General features: G+C 32.0%; 2 protein-coding genes across 2 annotated transcripts in view; one reads left to right on the forward strand and one right to left on the reverse strand.

Annotated features, from left to right (window-relative positions):
* Positions 1–12,291, reverse strand: part of LOC123698741 (ras-specific guanine nucleotide-releasing factor 1-like) — a 32,880-nt gene extending 20,589 nt beyond the window's left edge. The window contains exons 1-6 of the mRNA XM_045645490.1: positions 12,279–12,291; positions 9,348–9,446; positions 8,986–9,054; positions 8,273–8,386; positions 6,113–6,219; positions 670–817 (exon numbers count right to left, since the gene is read on the reverse strand). Of these exons, the coding sequence (XP_045501446.1) occupies positions 670–817; positions 6,113–6,219; positions 8,273–8,386; positions 8,986–9,054; positions 9,348–9,437 (528 nt within the window). The 5' untranslated portion in view covers positions 9,438–9,446; positions 12,279–12,291. The remainder of the gene's footprint in view (positions 1–669; positions 818–6,112; positions 6,220–8,272; positions 8,387–8,985; positions 9,055–9,347; positions 9,447–12,278) is intronic.
* A 4,644-nt stretch (positions 12,292–16,935) lies between these two features.
* On the forward strand, positions 16,936–23,425 carry LOC123698491 (BTB/POZ domain-containing protein 2-like). The gene is made up of 4 exons (XM_045645135.1): positions 16,936–17,731; positions 18,753–19,206; positions 19,558–19,704; positions 20,862–23,425. Exons 1-4 carry the CDS (start codon positions 16,977–16,979, stop codon positions 21,018–21,020), a joined length of 1,515 nt encoding a protein of 504 aa, XP_045501091.1. The 5' UTR covers positions 16,936–16,976; the 3' UTR covers positions 21,021–23,425.
* Positions 23,426–24,388: the final 963 nt, after the last annotated feature.

Raw genomic sequence — 24,388 nt, forward strand, 5'->3', positions numbered from 1 at the left:
TTAATAGATGATGGAATTGTGTGGTACTGAATTTTTGAAGTTATACTTCTTTTGGCGCGATGGAGAAAAATGATGAGAGTGAATTTTTACGATGCGCGCGCACACCGACACCTAAATTTAACAGCATGAAGTTAGTTCTAGGTGGTATGAAAATTTATAACTATGTTCAAGTTGAATATTCTAGTATTTTTTCCATACGCCAAAGAAGTATAACTTCTCACGCGTGTACATCACTCACTCTTTTTTTGTGTCATGGTAAATGTTTAAGTAGATAGAAAATAATTTGAGGTTGTTTTGTTGTCTGTGGGTGGCTTATGTAGATTTTGGGGTAGGTAATAAAAAATATGAGAGTAAATCGTAAGCGTTTAAAATTGAAATATAATGTATGACGATACAATATATTGAGATTACGAGTTGGTGAGTTTTCATAATATAAAGAGTACCTATGTTAAAAAATTTTTGTGTACTTCTTTGTAATCTTTTCTTTTTTAAACCGATTGTTGGTTAATATTTTTTGTTTTGTATTTGTTTGTTTGCTATCGCATTGATGAAATAGGTTTTTTATTGACGCAACAAAAAAAATCATAAAATGTTAATTCAGAAATCACTTCGACTCTTACACAATATAAACCACAAATAATACAACACTATACTAGTTATATCACTTACCTCTGATCGCAGTTTCTTCACTTCATTGGACAGCTCCTCGCACTGCTGCGCGTACTGCCAGCGTGATGTCCTCTCGCTTTCCACCACTTGTAAGAGATGTAGCTGCTTTTGTTCTAGCTCCTCTTTTTGTAGGAGCAGCTTATTGAAACTGGTAGTTGGAGAGATTGAAGATAGACATAAATTAACAAATAGGAATGAAATTTTAACTGAATTAATAATAATCTGTCTGAATTAAGTCTAATGAAAGTATGCTAAATGACTTTTGGCACTTGGCTACATCTGGGTTTACCAATTTGTTGTTCAGCTGTTGTAGACTCACAGTCATTATGAATTTTTCAAAACGTTTTAAGTTGTTGTTAAGTTGTCAACTTAGTTACTTCCAAAAAGATAAGAAATAACATTAATATGTATATCTTATGAACATTAAAAATGTACAAATTTAGTCTAATCTATCCTAATATTATAAAGCTGAAGAGTTTGTTTGTTTGAACGCGCTAATCTCCTAGGAACTACTAGTCCGATTTTAAAAATTATTTCGGTGTCATTAGATAGCTCATTTATCGAGGGAGGCTATAGGCTATATATCATCACGCTACGGCCAACAAGAGCGGAGCCACGCGGGTAAAACGCGGAGCACTGCTAGTTTATATATAAAAGGTAAGTACTTAAGTAACTTTCGTTTTTGTTAAATAGAATTTATTAACCTGCGTCTATAAAAAATACATGTAGGTACGATACATCCCTGATTCATGAAAGCATGCAATAAACGACAATCATCTATAACTGGTACACTTTTATACCTACGCATATTATTTCTGGTAAATTCTACAGAGATCATGTAGGTGGTCCTTTGTACTTCGCCATGGTAACGGAGCTTCGAGGTATTGAGCTGTGACCTAATTCCGATCCTTTGAATCTATAGATGTTTATCTAACAGGTACTTTGGTATTGAGATGATTTTACAAAGTGTTTGAATATAATGGGAGATATATTTTACGCTGTAAATATAGAATTTTTCAAAGAGGTCATAATTGTAGGTATAGATATGTTTTTATCTTATTATCTATGAATAACTTATTATCTCTAATTAACTTTTTGACCAGTTTCTGGACGTTTCAGTTTCAGTTTTCAAAAAACTGGCCATTCGAGCGGGTAGTTTCATTATTATTATAATATGCTTTGACGAAATAACGAATTCAAAAGTGCTTCTGAGCAAAGATTTATATTTAAATAATCATAAATTTTGAAGAAATGTTATCCATATAGTTAGTTAGTATACAATAACCGATAAAGTAAATTTTGGAATGATCTCGATATGCATTCGTGTGATTTCGTATTAAAATGCAGATTTGTCAAATATCTGTTCCAACAGGTGAGAGTCGATGTCGAGGAGATGAAATTTCGACCACTGGGCGACAATAATAAATTTATTGGAGTATAATTATTCTATGATTATTATTGAAGTTAGTATTTTGTTTATTTTGAAGTCAAATTTCTTTAGGTGCGTTGAGAGTAATGAATTGAATTTTGCCAAAGAAGTTTCACTTCTGACCCGTGTGCACGGCACACACGCTGTTTTAAATGCGTTTCTTATTAAAATACCAAATAAATCTGTTACTGGTTTGTCCATTTAATACGTTCTACATTGTTCTTCTTATTACCACATGCGCAATCACTTCTTGTAATTATTCCAATTACCACAGTTCTCCTGTAAACCTAATCCCCGTTTCCATGGCAACGGCCGCCACTAGGTAAATACAACTTATGTTAATTAATATGTAGGTAATTAATATAATATGTGTGTATGGTTAAAGGGCTGGGAATGTAAGGTCATGGCCAAATGTTTCCTAAAAATTGTTTATTCGTAAGTAACTAATTTTTTTTTGTTACTTTTTGTAAACGGTTTTAATTTTTAATAGCAGGCTTGTTTCTCTAGTAGGTACAGAAACGATTTTACGATTTTTTATTTTTAAGCTATTGCATAGCTTCTATCGCGGGCCTTGAGCGCGGGGACCGAATCCAGAAATTCCGTAACGAAAAAACCTCACGTTCGATTTTTTACGTTTTAATAATTTTTTTGTATTAATTATGATGAAATCTCAAATACATTTATCACAAAATCAATGGTACATTATATTAAACATTGACTTGAGTTCCTATGTAAACTCCATATTGCCCCAGGTCAGGGCCGTGACCCTAATCTCGCGTTACCATGGCAACGGGCTCCCCATATAGCATATTTAAAGAGTATTGTAGAAAATTTAAAATTACATTTATTCTAAAGGAATGTTCTTATTACATTGTATTATTATAAAATAGATTTGAAGTGGTTACATTTTTAAAGGGTTATCTAGACACGCGGCAGCGTGTCAAGCCGAGTTCAAGCGAAGAGAACTGGCGAGCAGCAGCCGTGTGTATATTTACACGAACCATTTCGAGCCACTTTTCACCCCCTTATAACTCGAAAACTATTTAAGTTATATAAACCAAATTTGGTACATATCAAGAGGACCTCAAGATAAACAAGAACCTTAAATTTCATAAATACAGATTAAACAGTTGCGTAGATATTAATATCCAAAAATCGCAATTTTTAAGACTGACTGACTTATAGACATATACAAAACCTAACCCACTTCCAGATGACCTAGAAAGTTCAAATTTTGTAATCAACTAGGTAATAGTAAGTGTACAAAGGAAAAAATCAGAAAATACTGAATTTATTTGTATTTAATTTTTTTTTCAATTACATAAATTTTGTTTGTATGGAAAAATGGAAAAGTTTAAAAAAAAAGAAAATAGTATATTCACCTTACTAGTCTTAAAAAATAGATCAAAACTAATCAGTGGCCGAAAAAAATTTTGAAATCCATCAATAAATGACTGAGATATAGATTATTGAAGTTTACATATTTTAGGACGAAACATCTGTATTCTGTAGATTCGATGCGCCTCTGACATCACACTCACTCGCGCTAGTATCGCTAGGGCGGATTACTTCGATTGCATGATTTCTTTATTCAAAACTGTTATTAAACGTAAAATAAAAGAAAATTGTAATAAAAATATTGCCTTTATTGCTCATACAGTTAAAAATAATATATAATTTTACATATTCACATTTATTTATTCTTTATTTATGAGTGTTTAGTTTAGTTTTAATTTCAGTGTAAATAAATAAATAAAATCTTTATTTTGCTTTAAACATGGTATTCAATGGTGATACAATTATATTAATAAAGCACAAACATGTTTAGCCAATACAAGCATGCAAATGGTGTAATGGAAGAAGGCTTCGTCGAAGGTCGAAATGATTTAATTTGCGTAATATTAATATGAGTGAAACATCTTTAGGCGCGTTTAGAGTAAAATTTCAAGATCGCGTCATGGCAATACCGTAACGTCATGGAGTAAGGCGACAATTCTTCTACAACGATCTTTGCATTTTGGTAATAGTGTGTGTACAAATTCACGCTGGATGTTTAGAATATCATGTAATCTTTTAAACAGAAAACGAGTTTAAAAAATTGCAGATAATGACGGGGCAATGTGCGCTGACATTCATAACATACAAGAAAATATATAAAATAATACTAAACAAACCATACAGAGAAACCGCAAGAAAAAATAAAAAAAATCGTATATAAAAAGTATTATATTTATAAAGTAAATCAAATTTGCAGAGTAATTTTCTGTACAAAAAGTAATGATATCCCACCAAAAACATACATGTAAAAATTGGAGCCGAGTTCAATCGTTGACTTAATTTGTCAAAAAAGAAATGAGATCTAAATGTGTGCCAAGTTCTGCAGACAGTCCAGAAATTTATTTACAAAGATGTATTAATAGGTTGACTGAAAACTCAATTGTTTTATTTTCCCTTAGAGAACAATGTTTATTCCAAAATATAACTTTTTTAATTTGAATAATATAATTATTTTCACAAAGCAAACAACTAATGACCTATTGAACCCCATAATTTGATGAGGCTAGTTTTACATACCTACTGTTTATATTTTGTGAGGTTCTAAAAACTAGCCTCATCAAATTATGGGGTTCAATAGGTCATTAGTTGTTTGCTTTGTGAAAATAATTATATTATTCAAATTAAAAAAGTTATATTTTGGGATAAACATTGTTCTCCAAGGGAAAATAAAACAATTGAGTTTTCAGTCAACCTAAGAACTTAATACATCTTTGTAAATAAATTTCTGGACTGTCTGCAGAACTTGGCACACATTTAGATCTCATTTCTTTTTTTGGCAAATTAAGTCAACGATTGAACTCGGCTCCAATTTTTACATTTATGTTTTTGGTGGGATTTTATTATTACGTAGAAACGAGTTTCTACTCGTGTATAAAACGAATTAAATAATAATTATTAAATATACGTAAACCAGTACTTTTAAAATCCAAATTTGAGTGGAATAGTGACTCTCCCTCATCCGTCACATCGTAGAGCCTCTACGACGTTCTACATTGACTACTACGACGTATTTATAAATTGCTACGAATTTGTAGGTTTTGTGAGTATCAACGTTGTAAAACTTGTACAGTATAAAAAATGTTGTGTGGTTTTATGAAACCACGGTAAAAGTGAAACTTTTTTTCACACTATAGACATTTAACTAAAAATTATCGTATTTGTACGATAATTATCGTACGTATCGTGCGTCACGCGACATGTGCTACACAGACCAAAAAGTTTGAGACGATGTAATAAAAGTTTCACTTTAATAATTATATGTGACTTCTTTCAGCACCCATATATTTTATTATTCATAACTTAGAGCTTCTACGATGGGCAGCTATTTGGCCTCTAACTCAAACTCAAACATTTATTTATTCAACTAGACTTCTTCCAGGAGCACTTTTCAATGGTCATTAAGTATCTACATATTTTTAACATAGAGTCATTACATTTACACCACTTCTTCCTATCAACTCTTTTCTGAAGACTATGTAGGTACTTATTGATCTTGCTTACATTGACTCTAATGCCTGCATTAGATTCTGGGGATCCCAGAGGAACGAACTCGCGGGAAAAATAGAGTATTTCCATTTTCTATTAATGATGTTTTATTCTGATGCACTCATAATATATTATATTTTAAAGTCGAAAGTAAATTTTTCGTGAATGACTAAGTAACAAATATACCTACATCCGTTCTAAAAAACTTTCGCGTTTATAACAATAGAAGGAATAATCATAATATTATAGTCATGTACATTTACAAACAAACAAACAAACTCTTCAGCTTTATAATATTAGTAAAGATTATTTAAAATTATATACGTATGTTTATCAGCCATCTGGTTTCCATAACACAAGCGAAAGCTTAGTATGGATCGTGCCGTGTGTGAAAAATTGTCCTGAATATTTATTTATTCATTCTCACAAATTTTAAGATCTAAAAAACCACTAACTCAGATAATTCCTCACCTGGCTTCCCGTATAGCATCGACCCAGTGCACGCAATCCACTTCAGAGGCAGCTCGCAGTTCGTACTGACGCTGACTTTCACGACGATACGATATTGTGAAGCAGAACTATGGAGTATAGTCTTTAGTCATTTAAAAAAAGCTTTGTTATATTTTTTTAAGTATAAGTAGATGTATCGATATTTTAAAAGCTGTTATTCCTTAAAATTTATTTTTAAAGCTGTTATTCCTTAAAATTTATTTTTAAAGCTGTTATTCCTTAAAATTTATTTTTAAAGCTGTTATTCCTTAACATTTATTTTTAAAGCTGTTATTCCTTAACATTTATTTTTTAAGCTGTTATTCCTTAAAATTTATTTTTAAAGCTTTTATTCCTTAACATTTATTTTTAAAGCTGTTATTCCTTAACATTTATTTTTAAAGCTGTTATTCCTTAACATTTATTTTTAAAGCTGTTATTCCTTAAAATTTATTTTTAAAGCTGTTATTCCTTAACATTTATTTTTAAAGCTGTTATTCCTTAAAATTTATTTTTAAAGCGTGGTTATGGGGAGTCTCCGTTTGACCACGCTCGCTGTAAAGTATTCGAAATCGCATTTAAAATTCGTTAAAAATCTAAGTTCTATCCTATAAAACTTTCTTTATTTCTTTTCTTTTTAGTATTAATGGGTAGTTAATAGTATTTATTAAATTATTAATCTGCAAATGAACTAATTACACTGGTCTGCAAAAAAATTTTTTTTCGCGCTCCTTCTTATTTTTGCACAAGATTATTATAGAAGTGATACTTCTGAACAGAAATTAAGTTTTAAAAAATTTGTATCACGTCTAGATTTTTTGTGGTTTAATTTGAAAGAAACCCCTTTTTTTGTTCTAAGAATACATCGTTATTTTGATAATTAGGTTTAAATATTACAAATAATGTTAAAAACTATAAGATAATATAATTACACATTATTTATATTGTTTCAATTAGTAGTTTTCTCTTCTTTTAATATTTTATAAGGAGTTTCGCGACGAATCGATCAAGTAAAATCAGCAAGCTTTGCTGTCAACTTATTATCTATATTTTACTATATTTTCAGTTAGCTTTTCCGTATCTCCTCTCAAACTTCTGGTGAAATGTTTCATAGTGGTCACCAGATACTCTTTTGACAGCTTTAGTCTGCTTAATTTCATAATTTAATTCTTATCTAAGCTCCCGCATTTGTAGTCCCTAGAGACCACACTAAAGACTAGCGCTTTCGATGTTGCGTCGTTTAAAAATTCATAACACGTGATTCAATTTTGCTTTATGGTTGAAATTATATACAAATTTTCATCAATATATCAGTACAATATAAAAATTTTACCAAATTATTAGGATAAAATCATCAACCTTCACCTTAAAACTTTACTTTGAACTGAGCGCAGCGGAGTCGTGATAAGAACTACGGAAGCCCATAAATTCCCTACAAATTAGTGTAAAAATAATGTCTTCAGTAGATATCGTTCTAGTTTTATAAATTCAAGTCGTTTTTGTGATGAAAAATATAATAAAGACCGAATAAAATAGCATTATTGCAAGAGAGACTACCAAACAATACAGAATTTTGAGGTATTTAAAAACAGCAATAAAAAAAAAAATTTGACGTGATACAAAAAAACTGAAAGCAGATCTAGATTCAGCATGTTGAGATCTCCATGTTTATCATATTTTTATTCAAAGGAGGATTTCTTTGCAGACCAGTATTATCAAAACATTTCAAATAACACCAAGTTATTATAAAAATAAAATATTATATCCTCTACTCCCATCTTATTAACAAAAGTTAAAATAATTCGTTCAATGCATATTGTGATCGATTTTCTTACTGAAATGAAAATAAAAATCTTTTTTTTTTTTCAATCCTGTGTCGGCGCTGTAATGTCAATGAAACAGGGATTGTTCGCTGCTCGAGAGTACTATAATAAATTATTTTTTTACGTATAATTATATATAATTTATATATATTTATAAAAGCTAAACCTAACTTTTAAATATTATAATGTTATAAGCTCTTTGACTAACTACAATCAAGTTTAAAAGATATTCATTAGCATTGTTCGTCTCTACCTCCTTGTAAACGACTTTGCACTTTAAAAAAACATATTTAATACCTATTAATTAACATAAACTTACCGAAGCATTTCTCTCCATAGGTGCTTTGCTAAGCCTCTCGCAGTATGAACCCTCAAGCAAGAGGACTCCAGTTGGCCGGCTGTTGTTTTCCGACTCGTAGTAGAATAGTAGATTCTAATAGTAAAATTATAAGTAGAAGCTAAAAAGATAATCATTAGAACTAAAACAAAACAAACACGCAAAATAAAATGTCATATACATTGTGTTCGAATTTCAAAATTACGGTCTTGTGCCATCAAAATATTAAAACGTTCCAATTTTAAATTTTTCATCAAAACTTCTTGTGTAAAAAGGAATTTATGTGCTACCTAACAATATTGGCTAACAATTATCATTAATTACTAGCGGTCCGCCCCGGCTTCGCCCGCGGTACTTAATTATGTTTTCTCTACATAAGAACCATCCTCGTACTTCAAGGAATATAATAAAAAAAGAATTATTGAAATCGGTTCAGCCGTTCTCGAGTTATGCGCTTACCAAAACATTTTACGATTCATTTTTATATTATAGATTATAATATTATAATATTATATTAGCCAACCATCGTTACTAATGAAACGACTTTCAATATCTACAATTCGTATCTTTAAAAAAACGTTTTTGGATGTTAACTACTTATACGAAATGAAAATTATAACCTGTTTTTCACTTTAAAGATATTTTTTTTTTCTAAAAAATACCTAATAGTAGATAATAATTAATAATGTACTTACTTGATAAAGTATGAACCAACGAAGCTGCCATTTGGTGTTGTCTGAACTCCGCTTGTGAAGATAGCCAGCCTGTAAAAAAATATATTTTTAGATTCCCTTCGGTGAGGCATTATTTTCCTAAAGAACTAAATTTCAATTAAAAGTGTGAGTAACGAATTTTGTTAAAATAATAAAACATTCAAATATCTAACATTAGATTCCTCTATTAACAATTAATTATTATTAGTGAAAAATAATTATATACCTATAATTCATAAATAATTAAGTACACTACAACTTACTAACATAAATAATAGTAATAACAAAAAACCCTTGCTTATTTGAAATCAAATGTAATATTCTATAAATAATTGTATCCTTACCTGCGAATGATCATACTGCGCGCGTTCAGAGAGCGCAATAAGCTGGCCATCATTGACACGGATCGACCGCTGCATCTTCGGGCTCAACATGATGGTAACCTTTGACAATGAAAACAGTTATTACTATAATAATAATATATAATCGGTAGAACATTAACAAGCTGTAATAAATTATAAGATAAAGTTTCACCGCTCGCGAATTACCTAATGCTGCGGCCTGCGACGAAAAATAACACAACCAAAAGATTTCCTTCATAATAATAAATTAGTCTTAGTGTCAGAAACTATATTTTTTAATATAATAGAGATTTAAAAAGTAATTTCTACAATATTTATAACCGATCTTAGACCAACAAAATGGAAAGACTTCCACACGACTCGTACCAAGGAGCTTTCGCGCGTACTTAAATATTTTTTTAAAGTTTTACCGCCAATTATTTTTTTTTTTGCAAAGCAAGCAAGGGCTCGACTTGACTACTGGTAAAACTTTAATGGGAAATATGAAAAAAATATTGTTTTAAAGTTACATAATTAATAATTTTAAATAGTTGTTATAACTTATAACTAGTTCGTTGACTTTTTTATTTTTATGTTAGGGCGGCGTTTTAATTTTTTTTTATTTAAATTCTTTAATGAAAATATTTAATCTATATTAATGTGAGTCGTGTTTTTTGTTCATTTGCACCTTTTAGCTGTTAACTTTTATGCAAAGAATAAATTTTTCGTTTTGGTGTTGTAGACTGTAATTTAACTCATTTATTTCTCAAATGCTAACATAACTTTAGCTTTATTTAATTTATTCTAATACTAGATTATTATTTTATTATCTGTGCTTGTAGTTACTATATGAAAAATAAAAACTACAAAGTGTTATTATTTTAACAGTTAAGCAAATTACGTTATAATATTTCAAAAATACCGATGGAATTGGAATACTTACTCTTTCCTAAAATTGTTTCAAAAACACCGATGGAATGAGAATACTCTTCCCTAAAATCGGAACCAATCAATAAAGATACATACGCTTCAATCACCTTCATTGGATATGTTTTTAAGTAATTGAAAATAGATTTTGTACCTATGACTTGTAATATCAAATAATAAATCAATACTTGCGCTATAACAACGTACCTACTATGCCAATTATTGAAGTCCTAACTAAATCAAAGTCGACACTACACCTAAGATCCGCCTAAATCTCATTGCGCAGTAATTTCGAGCTTGATTGATTAACGTAGATGTATTAAACGTATATTCTAATATCATTTATGTGCTATTAAACATAAAATAGTAATTGTAAATAATATCGTAGTTTATAACAGTATCTAGGTATGTCTATTTAGACAATGTAAAATTAGATGTTTGCTATTTTTTTTAATATTGGCTGTAAATTGGCCGTAGATAACCAAAAAGGATCCAACCCACAAAATGTTACTTTTGAGTTATTGAAGTTTGAAGTTTAACCTGTGTTTGTTCATATAAAGACTTGCTTGTGTTAATTGCTTCTTAAGGAAAAGTGTGTGTGTCAATGTATATTTTATTCTTACAAACAAATTTTATTGAATTTAGTATTATTTCTTGAAATATTCAGCTAAATGTGTGTTAGGATCCTTTTTGATAAAACCTATTTTCAATTATGATAAGTGAATTTTCATTTCGCAAAAACGATTCAAAGTAGCTAATTGCTACTAAGATCCTTATTTTTTTTTTAATTTCGTAAATAAAACAACTAACTTTCAATTTTTTTTTCATTATTTATATAAAACATATTAATTCTATCCGATTTACTATTCTTCTTCGTGTGCAAAGTCCGGTTCATCGCCATATCTACATCGTCATGAAGTCTTGGATTGCCCCCTTGGATTGATTTATAGAAATCCAGGCAGTATTTAGATAAATAGTCAAAGATTGACTCCAAATCGTCTAATTGGGCTTTTCTTTAACATTTGGCCATAGTCATTGAAAATCATTATCAGATACCTCCGAAGATTTACCTTTCGAGCCCGCCCATACATACAACTTTTGCATCGACTAAACTGATCTGTCGAGCTGTACTCTGTAGGTATTCTCCTCTTGAATTCAACATGACTAAACTGTTTAGTCGATGGAGGTGCGCATACAATCGATTTCAGTCTTAATAATTTATATCCCCAACAAACCTTACAGTCTTCTATAGGCAATTCTTGAATAAAGGTAATAAAGATCACATGAGCGCGTGATCGATAGTTGTGCGAGTAATTTTTTTTTTTTTGTTACTTCGACATGTTCGTCAGCTTCGTAAATTTTTTCAGGTATTTTCGAAGTGCTTCTATTTTAGAAAAATCGGTATAAAAAAGGCAAAGATGTGTGACCCGATCAAGATACTTGGAGTGTGAACTTAATGCATGCCTAACGCCTCAAGCTTTAAATACATAATATTCAGTCTATCCAAATGTTCTGAATCGTTTTTGTTATTAAACCAGTATACATTTCTACAAAATTCAGTTTAACAAAAGAGATACATGCTTTCTGAATCTTTTTAGTGATTTATCTATTGCATCATAATATCATAAAAATTAAATATCTAAAAGGATCCACATGCTTTTGGATTTTTTTAAACATTTTAGTTTTGTGTTAGTTTCTTAGACTGAGCGTTTTACAATATGATCCAAGAAGAATGGATTGTTTTTACGAAACTAAAATATAGCTTCTCCATACATGTGGGTTGGTACCCAGTGTCAATTTAACGTCAAAATATTCATATTTTACTTGGATTGTTTTTGCTAATCGAAAATATAGACCTAGACGAGCAGTTTGGTATATTTAACTCATTTTCGGTCATGTTGTGGGTTGGATCCTTTTTGCTTATCTACGGCCAATTGTAATACCTATTCTATTTATTTGTACTTTTAATGTTAATACTTAGGGTCTATACTTAAAAATTAAACTTACCGTTCACTTGAAGATGACTCTAAACTTTATTTTATGTAAATACTTCATGCTAAGCACTTGTTAATAGTCTAGATCGATAGTAAGCTCAACATTTCAAAACGCTTAGACACTTAATTAAATAGCACTCAGATTAGATTAATAGACAATACATTAGAAACATCAACAATAGTATAGAAAAAGGATCAACATTAAAATTTCAACTATATTTACACTAGTCAAATGCTGAGCGCCTGTTGAATATGTAAACGCAATACGCGATAATGCAAAACTAATTTTTGCTCACATATTATTTTAGGCGCTATAGATTGCGGGGAGGGTTTTTATGAGTGGAAGTTGTATTAACGCGTTAGTCTGTCATGACAGGGTGGGTTCCTTGAGCTCCAGGCTTCAGAGAGGGTTTGTAGTGTTCCCCTGTCGCGGGCGACAGTTGGACTGCCGGGCTGGATACCTGTTAGCTGAATCGACCGTTGCGCGCTTGCGTCTCTCGTGACGTACGAAATATGCTGTAGACCTATTGAGATTAGACTTGTTGCATTAAAGCTTCAATGTTAAATTGCTTTAGCGTGCGCTTCTAAGGATCTGAGTTACAGTTTTATGGAGCGTTCTGGTGAAATTAAAACGAACATACACTACCTATAAACACGTGTACACTATACGGTATACCTACAGGCATTCTACACATCAAAAAATAATGTTGTAATGACATTACATTGGAGTAGATGGTGAAGTCAATTAAAACCATACCTACTAATTATAGGTATTATTAGTATTCTTATTAGTATTCAATCAAAATCTACCTAGCAACTTAAAAATCAGATTGGTATTTTTGTATATTTTTTTTCAAGAAATTTAAGATCAAAACGAAACATAGATTTAGAAATAACATTTTCTATATTAGCCCCTTGTATCTTTTGGCTCAAAAATCTTATAAGTATATAAAAATGAATCGCAAAATGTGTTGGTAAGCGCATAACTCGAGAACGGCTGAACCGATTTCGATAATTCTTTATTTATTATATTCCTTCAAGTACGAGGATGGTTCTTATGTAGAGAAAACGTAAACATGTACCACGGGCGAAGCCGGGGCGGACCGCTAGTAGATACATAAAAAGGAGCGTCTATAAGTTCGTAAGGCTTCTTATTTGAGCGGGACGCAGTTGTGGCAATAAAGCGGTGCTGTATCTTTCTTTAGTAGCGCTGTAAAGGATTGTTTTCATTAAACATTAATTTTTGTTATTGAATAAAGTAACAGCCCGCTCCTTGCACTGCACAGGCGTTTGAATAAATTATACGTGGAAATTAAAACGCTTTTTTATATTTTCTCTGCTAGAACATAATATATGTATATAGTTACTTCTTGCTATGGTTTTAGAGAAATGTTTTAATAAAAAGTTGTAATAATACATAGGTACTAAGAGTTAAGACGCAGTATGCATAGGGATGTATTAAGCTAAATAGTCCTGTTATTTCCCTCTGTACTATTTAAAAATATTATTTGCATTTATTAAAAGTCCATTAGTCAGTCAAGTACTTACCTAGTTTTTTAACTATTAAAAAACTAGATACTTACCTGAAACTCTAGGTAATTGTAGGTAGGTACCTATGTTGTAAATACTCTATCTGTGTGCCTAGTGCGAGTTTTCATCGAGTACGAAACGTTACTATCGCGTTTGCGTCACAGCGAAATTTGTATGGGGAATCAAAGCTTCCCCATACGTCCGCTAGGGGCGCTGTTCGATTTCCCATACCACTCCCATACTAATTCGGCTGTGACGCAAACGCGATAGTAACGTTTCGTACTCGATGAAAACTCGCACTAGGCACACTGATCTGAGTAAAAAGTGCAGTATAAGAATAAATGCATTCACAACGTTATAAATAAAATAAAATGTGTCTCAAGTGAATCTGTTGTATTACGAAGGAAAATAGTAATTTAAGCAACTATTCCCCAATGTACAACTAGCGAAGAAAAAGCGAGCTTGAATCTACAATTTTCTTCTCGGTATACTTTTAAAACATAAGTTATATTTTCAAGGCTGTTCGAAACAATAATAAACTAAATAAACCTAGCCTGTCTCTTTCTTCCACTTTCACGGCTTGAGCACAACACAGGCCGGTAAAGATATGTACCTAACCATTACCTAACTAACGAAAAAAAAATATTATTATTACTAATATACTTAGATACAAGTCCTATATAAACACTATTAACATTTAGTTCATGACGCAATATAATTATTATCGAATACTGAAAATCAAACACTCCTTGGCAATTTATTAAAGGCCTTTCCACTATACCTACCACAGTCTTCAAATTGAAACTAAAACTCATTCTTTCTTATACAAATTCTAATCTCAATAACCATAAAACGTAATGTATACGCGGCTTAAACCTCCAGGCACAGAATACATACACGTGAAGATATCACGGAAACCCTGCTAAAGAGTACGGCATTGTATCCTCAAGTGTTCATAGAAATATATCACTTAGCAGTAAAGAAATAGAGGTTAAAATCCTATATAATAATTCTTCAGTTGATGGCAGTATGTTAAACTGTATTTTACGAAGCATAAGTGAAGTATGTAGCGTCAGTAATTTCCCTTATTGCGTTTCATTTAAGCTCCTTCAACCCTGAAAGGTGAAGTCTTTTATAAGTTTATACTAATTTTACAATATTCCAACTTAATCAGTTTATCTACGATGCTTCTAAAACAGCATTGTTTGAATTAAATCCATTTTATATAGCTATAGTCATATTTCCTATGAAGTTATAAGTAGATGCTACACACTCACTTTAATTTGAAATATAATATGACAAAATACGAAAGTAATTTCAAAATTGCGTAGATTCAACTGTTATATTACCTATAAATTATAATAAATAAACATTTTTGTTTTTTAATTTTTAAGTCAGTCAAGTCTCTATTAAGAGAAGGGATATGTAAAAGAGATTGGCCGATTCTCAGTTGTTCTAAGTAACCAATAGGAACACAAAATTTCACGAAAATCGGTCCAGCCGTTTCGGAGGTATCGCAGGGGTATGGTAACTAGAATTTTATAAATACACTAGCTATCCGCCCGCGGCTTCGCCCGCGTTTTCAAAGAAAAACCCGCATAGTTCCCGTTCCCGTGGGATTTCAGGGATAAAACCTAGCCTATGTTACTCGTGGATAATGTAGCTTTCGAATGGTGAAAGAATTTTTCAAATCTGCCAAGTAGTTTCGGAGCCTATTCAATTCATACAAACAAACAAACAAAAAATCAAACCTTTCCTCTTTATAATATTTGTATAGATATAAAGAAGAGAGAGAAGATAAGAGAGAACATATTAATGCATACATTATACTAGACGCAGGTCTGAAGTCCTTTAGTTTCTGTGATCTGTGTCTGAAGTAGTAAATTTTCATAAAAAGAAAAGTGTAAAATGGAATTTACACTTTTATTTTTTTTATAAAAATTTACCAATTTACTACTCACATTAAAAGGACTGATAAAAAATCGTCATCCGTAATTAACATTTACACAGGTATAATGCTAACCCCCATGTTTTTGAATTGCATGCTAAAAATTGTGGTAAAAATAATCTGAAACGTAACAAATTTTATGAATAATTCATAAAATTTGTTATTAATATCGTATAATTTTTGAAAGTGGTTTGTAAAGGTTATCAAATGCAACAGCGAGAAACGAATTTCATACTGTTAATGCATACTTTCAGAGTGGATTATCCATTTTATTTAATGGAAAAATCAGAAGCAGTTATTATGAAGATAATTTAAAAATTATCGTCAAAGTGGAATTTGAGTGGAATAGTGCCCGTTGTAAATGTGGTTGTAAATAAGCAGCTCTTCGACTTTTGACAGATTCCCCTAGGGGCTAAAGTAGCCTACTCACGATTCAATTTCAGTAACAATCTGTAGACACAATCTGCAGTGAGCTGACAGATTGTGTCGTGAATAGTATAGTTGAGGGCACGTTGGGGGCGTAACCCAACATGTTGTGTATTGGATCGGCGCGGAAGCAACCCGACAAATTGTCTCAGCAGATTGTGTGCGTGTTGAATCGTGAGTATTGTGATTGCTCCAATCTCGGCTCAATCGCGCTGCGCAGTAATCGCAAAATGGCGGTTTTGAGATAAACGCGGGAAAGACATTTTTACATATTTGAGGAAGATGTTTATATTTTATAGCCGTTTATACTTTATAGCCCTTGAAATCTATCAATAAAATTGGAAAAAATACAAGCTTTACAAAGATAATTATCTTATATTTCATAAATTAGTATATCCATTAATAATGCGTATTATTGCATTGAGGTTTAGCATCAGGCCAGGCATCAACGTGACGTGCACACGTTGTGGCAAGCAATCGCGGAATGAAATTGTATCAGCAGATTGAGGGTTGGATGAATCGTGAGTAGAGAACGCTCAATCGCGACTTCAACAAATTGTGTCAGCAGATTGTGGGTTGTGTTGAACCGTGAGTAGGGCCTTTTATGCCAATTTGACAAATGACATTTGTGACTGCTTGTCAAAAACAGAATATTTTGTCGAAAATCGTCACAATGCATTAAACATTATAAATACCTAGTAATTATACTCCCAAATTAATTCCTAATCGTTACACTAATTTTCTTGTAGTGTCAAAACATATCTCAGTGCGCGAATTTACCGGCGTTTCGTCCCATGTTTGATAACTATGGCTTCTGGGTCTAAGAATGAAATTGTCAATAGATTGTTGAATGTGAGGGTAGAAGAGGCTGGGGGAGAAGATTTACCCCCTCAAAACATGCTACCTTCAAACCAACAAGCGAGGCAAAGTGGTAGATCTGAGGAAGAGATGGGGCACGCGAGTGAGCCCACACCTTCATCATCAGCCATAGAAAATTTGCCTATACACAACACCGGAGGGCGTTTACACAATTGGCAGGCGACGAAAACCACAGTAAAGGAACGCTTATCATTTCTATTCAATAATGAAATATTGTCCGACGTACATTTTATCGTGGGCAAGGACGCAAATCAGCAAGTGATACCCGCGCACAAATTCGTGTTATCGGTAGGCAGTGCCGTGTTCGACGCGATGTTCAACGGCGTGCTGGCCACGAAGTCGGATGAGGTGGAACTGCCGGACGTGGAGCCTGCTGCTTTCCTTCATTTACTCAAGTTCCTATATTCAGATGAGGTTCGTATTGGACCGGAGAGCGTCATGACGACGTTGTACACGGCTAAGAAGTATGCGGTCGCGGCTCTAGAGGAGCACTGTGTGGATTTTTTAAAGAGCAACTTAGGTACAGACAATGCATTCCTTCTCTTAACTCAAGCAAGGCTGTTCGATGAGCCACAGCTGGCTGCTCTGTGCTTGGAAATGATTGATAAAAATACAGCAGATGCCGTTAATGCTGAAGGATTTACTGATATAGATCAGGATACTTTAAATGCTGTGTTAGAAAGGTATTTCATATTCAAAATTTTTTATAATGAATTTATTTGTAGATTTCAATTTACATAATTAAGGGCCGATTTTTCAATGCCCAGATAAACAGCTAGATAGACTTTATTCGTCAGTTAACAAAATATTCAATTTTTCAATAGACGAATAGGACTTATCTATCGAATAACTACGTTATTTGAGGAATAAATCTATCTGCTGCTCCAACGGCCAGATAGCGTGCTATTCGACGATTAGACGTTTGAGTTGACAACTGACGCGTCAAATTTGGGATATTTTCGTATGTAATAACATAGAGCGTAGAATTTTTACAATAAAGCCTCTTTCTATAAAATAATTATCAATTAAAATCATATTGAAATTGATGTTTTTGATAGTACCTACTGATGATCATACCATTGAAAATTTGCCGGGACGCTGCCTTTATGTCGTTTCCATCGTAAAATATATAAATTTTAACACAAATTTAATCAAAACTCTTTACTCGAATCAAAACAATAATCAACAATCATAGAACACAAGATAAACTTAAAATGCACTCCTGACGTGAGTCATAATGACGGTTGTTGACATATTGCAAGTTGACTCTATCCCGCTCTAACCTGACTAATTTAATATGTTTGTTTCGCCACTCCAAGAGCAGAGCTGCCAATATGGAAATATTTGGTCAGATAGTTATTCATCAAATAAATCACGATTGAAAAATAGGCGAGCCGTTATGAGTTAGATAAGCAATTGAATAAATCTATTCGAGGGGTAGTTATCAGACTGTTTATCTGGGCATTGAAAAATCGGCCCTAAGAAAAACAATATTTAAAAATCTTAAATATAAGTATTTTATTTAAAAGTGTTGAACCAAAAACTTTAATGATTGATTTTTTCAGGACTATTTTTATTATCTATCATTGGTAATTAAATTAAACTAATAATAGTATTCTGATTTTCCTGTTTCTGTTATATTTATTAAAATGTGAAACTACATACTTAACAAAATAACGAAAACATTAATTTTCTACATTCCAGAGATACACTGCGTATAAGAGAAGCGAAAATCTTCGCCGCAGTCCTCCGATGGTCAGAAGCTGAATGCATTCGACGTCAACTGCCCGTTACTCCGAACAACCAAAGAATGGTCCTCGGCAGAGCTTTCCACGCGATACGCTTCCCACTAATGTCGGTAGAAGAATTTGCAATGGGCCCTGCACAGAGCGGTTTACTTGATGATAGAGAGATAGTCCAACTCTTTCTATACTTTACAGTCAATCCGAAACCGAACGTAGGCTTTCTGGATACACCAAGGTGTTGTATGACTGGTAAAGAGCTGACAGTGAACAGGTTTTCCCAAACAGAGTCACGCTGGGGATACAGTGGGACAACAGATAGAATTAGGTTTACAGTCGATCAGAGGATTTTTGTGGTCGGTTTTGGATTGTACGGCAGTTACTTTGGGCCGAGTGAATATGAAGTGCATTTGCAGGTTGGATGAAGTTTTTCTATATTTAGATTATGACATTTTTGTGTAACAAAACAAATAAACATGAATCACTGTACCACAAAATTCAAAAAACTTACTGTTATGCAAATATAATCCTCATGTAAACAGGATATGAGATGAACTATCTTTGAATGAATTGATATATTAATTATTGTTGTCTTGTATGAACAAGTGTATTCGTAATATTTTGTGTAATCATTTTTGCAAATTGAAACAAAGCAGAATACACTAGCTTATAATTTAATTATAATAAAGCTTATTGTAACTAAAAATTAAGTTAATTGTAAAAATTCTGTTTATGAATATCAGTTTTAAAAACATTTAATGTTACAGATAATACATCTAGCAACAAAGAAAGTTTGTGGTTCGAATACAACGACTTTCTGCTGCGACGGCACAGATGACACCTTTAGAGCAATGTTCAAGGAGCCTGTGGAGATACTGCCCAATACCTCTTATATTGCCAGTGCTAAATTAAAGGTAATTTTTAACCGACTTCATAATATAGGTACTTAACTCACTTGTATGTCGATTATAATTTCCCAGTAAGAGGCGCCACATCAAAAACTCATAATTAAATTATTGTAATCAAATCATGACACTTCAATGAAATCTTAATTACACAAACATACTCAATACACACATGCACATACACTAACTTATGCCCACACATAATCACTCGACTCCTTTCATGTTCATAAGTAACTTAAGATACCTATTAGTTAATTTCTTTTATATTATCTATGTCCCAATTTAAAAAAACAAATTCGTTGACTTAATTATTGTGATGACCACCTGAGATGTTTTTCTTTTTTTCATATTATATACATTATATGGGGAAGGAACTGTCATCTTTAATACAGGTTACCTTCTCGGTAACCTAGCAAAGATGCCAGTCTTGATCCGATGATTGATACATACCTATCACTAAACATAATATGTACAACACCTAATGTATTTAGTTCTAAGGTTAGGTTAAGTTTGTTTGAATAAACGAATTTGAATTTGAATTTGAATTTTGCTCCGTTCAAAGTAAGATTATATTCTATCAGAAATTCATATTTTGATTACATGACATAAATTAATATAAACACTATAGTCGAGCCAATTTAATAGGCAACATTTGACGTCTATCAATTTTATCTTCGAAGAGAGGTAACCTGCTTAAAAACATCGATTAAAGTGTATTAATCGATACGGATTTGAAACATTTGTCAATCGAATTTATTAATTTATGATGATTTTTATTCACAAGTAATCAATGCATTCGATTCTAGATGTCAGATTTCGATTTTTAGAGTAACGTCTCTAGTATTTAAAAAGAAAAAAGGTTTATTGACACAAAATTGTAGCGACGTCAGTTCTTCAATTCAGAAATTGTTTATTATGTTTAGGATGGTTTATCAGTAAAATGAAATCTTAAAATTACTTGTATCGGTCATTATTATTATAAATATGTAATCGTAATTAAAAAAAGTTAAGCAAATGTGCAGTTCTAACAAAACGAAATATCATGTTATTGTATGTCGTCGTTACTAGGTTACGTTGTTGAATTTTGTTGAACTGTCAAATGTTGCCTATTAAAATGGCTCTACTATAATTACTACATTTTATTTGAATTATTTTTATTAATCCAGGGCACAGACTCATACTACGGCACGAAGGGGCTTCGCCGTGTAACCGTCGACTGCAACAATGGTGAAAAGGTCGCTTTCCAATTCTCTTACGCGGCCGGCAACAACAACGGCACTTCCGTCGAGGACGGTCAAATACCCGCCATTATATTCTACATTTAACACATAATCGGTTTCGCGGAACTTATTCTGTGTGGACGGCTCGAGTTTTGTTCGTGAGGTTGGCAACACTGAGAGGTCGAAACGTCAATGTCAATGTGACTTTGACGTATGGTTTGACAGTTGCAAAATGGCGGGATTCTGTGGTAGGTAAATAATGAAAAATATTGTGCTGAATGCAGTCTTGGATTTAATTTGCTTTCTATTTTAAGAAAAATTATAAAATAAAGCAATAGACTTGCCTTAATTTTCAACTGAATAAAGAAAAGATAAATATCTAAAGGATTTTAAATATATTGTCTCTTGTGTATTAAATTTAATAAACTTCCAATATTAGCCATATTCATCAGATATTTGTTTTTAGGGTGTCTAATATCTATGGTAACTTTGGAATAGTAGAATTTGGTGACCTTGATTTTGGAAATAATAATGCATAGGTATTATGAGGAATTTTGAAAAATTTGCTTAAAGGCATATCTCATTAGTCATTGGTAAAATATTGTGGTTATAGTAAAATAGAGAATAAAGCGTAGAATTTCTAATTATCTAGGTTATAGAAATGTGATGTTTTGAGCTACCTTATATAATATTGTTCCTATATGACTAAATCTATGAACAAAATTTATTCCTGGAACTACTACTACGAATATACTTGCATAAAATCAAATAATTATTCTCAATAAAGTAGAGAATTTAATCTATTATAATGTTTACAAATATCTATATTCATTAAATAATAATCAAGTTCCCATATCTATTATAATATATTTTACCAACTTATTCTTCAACTTCCAAAAAAATATGATAGTTTACTAAGTTTCCAATTGGTAGCACATGTATTTGTGTATTTTCTTTGTACTGTTCATATTTCCTTATCCATAATAATGCTTATGGTGCATATATTTTCTTCTCGATTGTGGTCTGTATGATTTTTTGTACTTTATTTTACTTCGAGTAAATTTGCCACTCTTATCTACTGTGTTTACTGCCACTGTTATGTACTGTGTTAAAAAAAATATCATATGAGTTCTGTGTCATTAAGGTAGGATAGGGTCTAAATTAATAATGTATCGATGTTTTGATCAGATTTGATTAACAATATTGCAAACTTTTTATGTCGAATAACTTATTGATTATGACATATTATCACTAAGGGCTGCATTGTAGAAACAAAATATCACAATGAAATTATTTCCATCTCTTTCTCTCATCATGCTATCTCAACGTCACGAACAAAACGCTTAATTCTCGTATTAGACCTAACTGTGATAGACATTTAAATTGTGTGTGAATTTATTTTTTTAGCTCAATTGTGTATCTACCGCCAAATGGGTTTCTTGTATAGTCTGTGATAAACTTTATGGACGAAAAATCTACCTATTTTGGTTTGTGGTAATATTTTTTTAAAACATAATGCTGGTATTATATGAGTTACGTTGATTTTTTGGTAAAAGAAATTTATAATTATTTAATTTATTCGAATGTGGTTGGTGATCAGAAAAAAAATAAGTAAGGGTTAATTTTTTAAGAAAATTACTTCCTGTTATCATTGTGCATTTAATACATTAAAATAAGTATGTATTGGCGAAACTATTAATGTATTGAATGCGCTATAGCTGACGTGAATACTCGGTTTTATTTTTTAACTAAAGCCGCTATAAAATTTGTCACAGACTACAATAAAGGCTTTGTAAAACAGATATTCCTTCAACCAACTCAATCTCATTCTGTTTGTCAGAGCCTAAAAAATACTAACGAATATCTACTAATGTATTGTTATTTTAAAATAATTGTAATATAGAACTGTAAATATGTTCCTCCTCTAGATGAAAGATAATTATATCAATATTGTCTTTCAGTAAACATATTTTTGTAAAAAATGTAATCCCTTTCCTTCGACGCTTAAATTTGAGTTTATCGTTAAACATAAACACAAAATTAAGCATCGTTTGAGTTTGTAATTATTTAATAGGGTCGTATTAGCGTTGTGTGCTTAGATATTTACCCTTTTTGAGACACTACTCGAATTATGGAATAACCACGTTTTGCATGGTTAGCGCCAAATAGTTTGGATGGCTCTGAAGTTTGATACGAAAGAAAACTTTAGAATTTCAAATATACATCGTTGTCGCGTATTCTGTGATGCGTTACCATAGCAACGCTGATGCGTGGGCGCGTTGTGTTCATGAGCAGCCGCCATCTTGAATCTAGTTTTGGCGCATATCATCTAAATAACCCACATTTACGCATAATAAAATGTAATCTTGTCACAAAACGCTAATAATAAGACCTCATTTTAAACTATTTCGGGTGGCATACTGTGGTCACGATAAATAGAAGTGAATATGTAATCCCACCATTTCCGTGATAAATTCAAAATAAAAATATATTCGATGAATAAATCATAATGTTAACATTGAGATAATATTAATATGGAGCAGACACCACGAACAAAATCTGTGCGCCAAGCGCGGCGGCGCGGGGCGCGCGAATGACGGCTAGACAGTCATAGATTATGCGATGTCACTGACTCACCGCTATAGAGGCGACACTTTGTTTCATTCTGTCTATTTTATTGGGTGTCACTCCTTACATGCACGTTGACTTGAAATTTTCTTTGTACTTACTTAATATTTATTTTAGGTATAAACTGACTTTACTACGCGGGGCTAACAATATCTGGCATATAATATAGGATGATGTAAATAGTGACGTCATATGGAATAATTTAATTTTTTTCGTGTTTTAGGTTCAGTCAGGGCTATGGGAAGTTTTATTCCTTACAAATTGAGCCTTTTTTAGAAAAAATATAATTTTTCCCTTTCTTCACGGCCCAGACATGGAAACCTTGAATAGAAAAAATATTAATTACTTATCTCTGAACTAGCGGTCCGCCCCGGCTTCGCCCGTGGCACATATTTCGCAATAAAAAGTAGCCTATGTTCTTTCTCAGGGTCTTAAGATTGTCTGTGCCAAAGGAGAATGCCCATGAAAGTATGGACCACAGTACAGTGTTGCGTCAATGCCAGAGTGGTTTTGGAGGGTTCTTCGATATTCAAAAGATTTTTACCAATTGATTTTTTTGTGATAAAAACAGGGGTTTTCAAGATATTGAGAAAAATGTGAAATAACCTCAAAACTTAAATAACCCCGATTTAGTTAGGTTTATGTGTGATTTAGGTAACATTTTATCGTCCAAAGGTTATTTTTCGATTAACATATTTAATCTATGCGTAGAGCTTATGCTTTCACACAAAGTCTATCTGTTCATCGGCTAGTGTAGGTAGGCACCAGACATCTTCCGGGACGGATTTCAAGAAAACCTAAATATATACTTAAAAAATGCCAATTGAGTTTTTCTTCGGTTTACA

The sequence above is a fragment of the Colias croceus genome, chromosome 16 (genome assembly GCF_905220415.1).
Source record: "Colias croceus chromosome 16, ilColCroc2.1".
NCBI classification, from domain to species: domain Eukaryota; kingdom Metazoa; phylum Arthropoda; class Insecta; order Lepidoptera; family Pieridae; genus Colias; species Colias croceus.

Coding starts and splice junctions, on each gene's coding strand:
- LOC123698491 (XM_045645135.1), top strand. CDS start 16,977: ATGGCTTCTGGGTCTAAGAATGAAATTGTCAATAGATTGTTGAATGTG. Junction 17,732..18,752: donor TTAAATGCTGTGTTAGAAAG/GTATTTCATATT, acceptor TCTACATTCCAG/AGATACACTGCGTATAAGAG. Junction 19,207..19,557: donor AATATGAAGTGCATTTGCAG/GTTGGATGAAGT, acceptor TTAATGTTACAG/ATAATACATCTAGCAACAAA.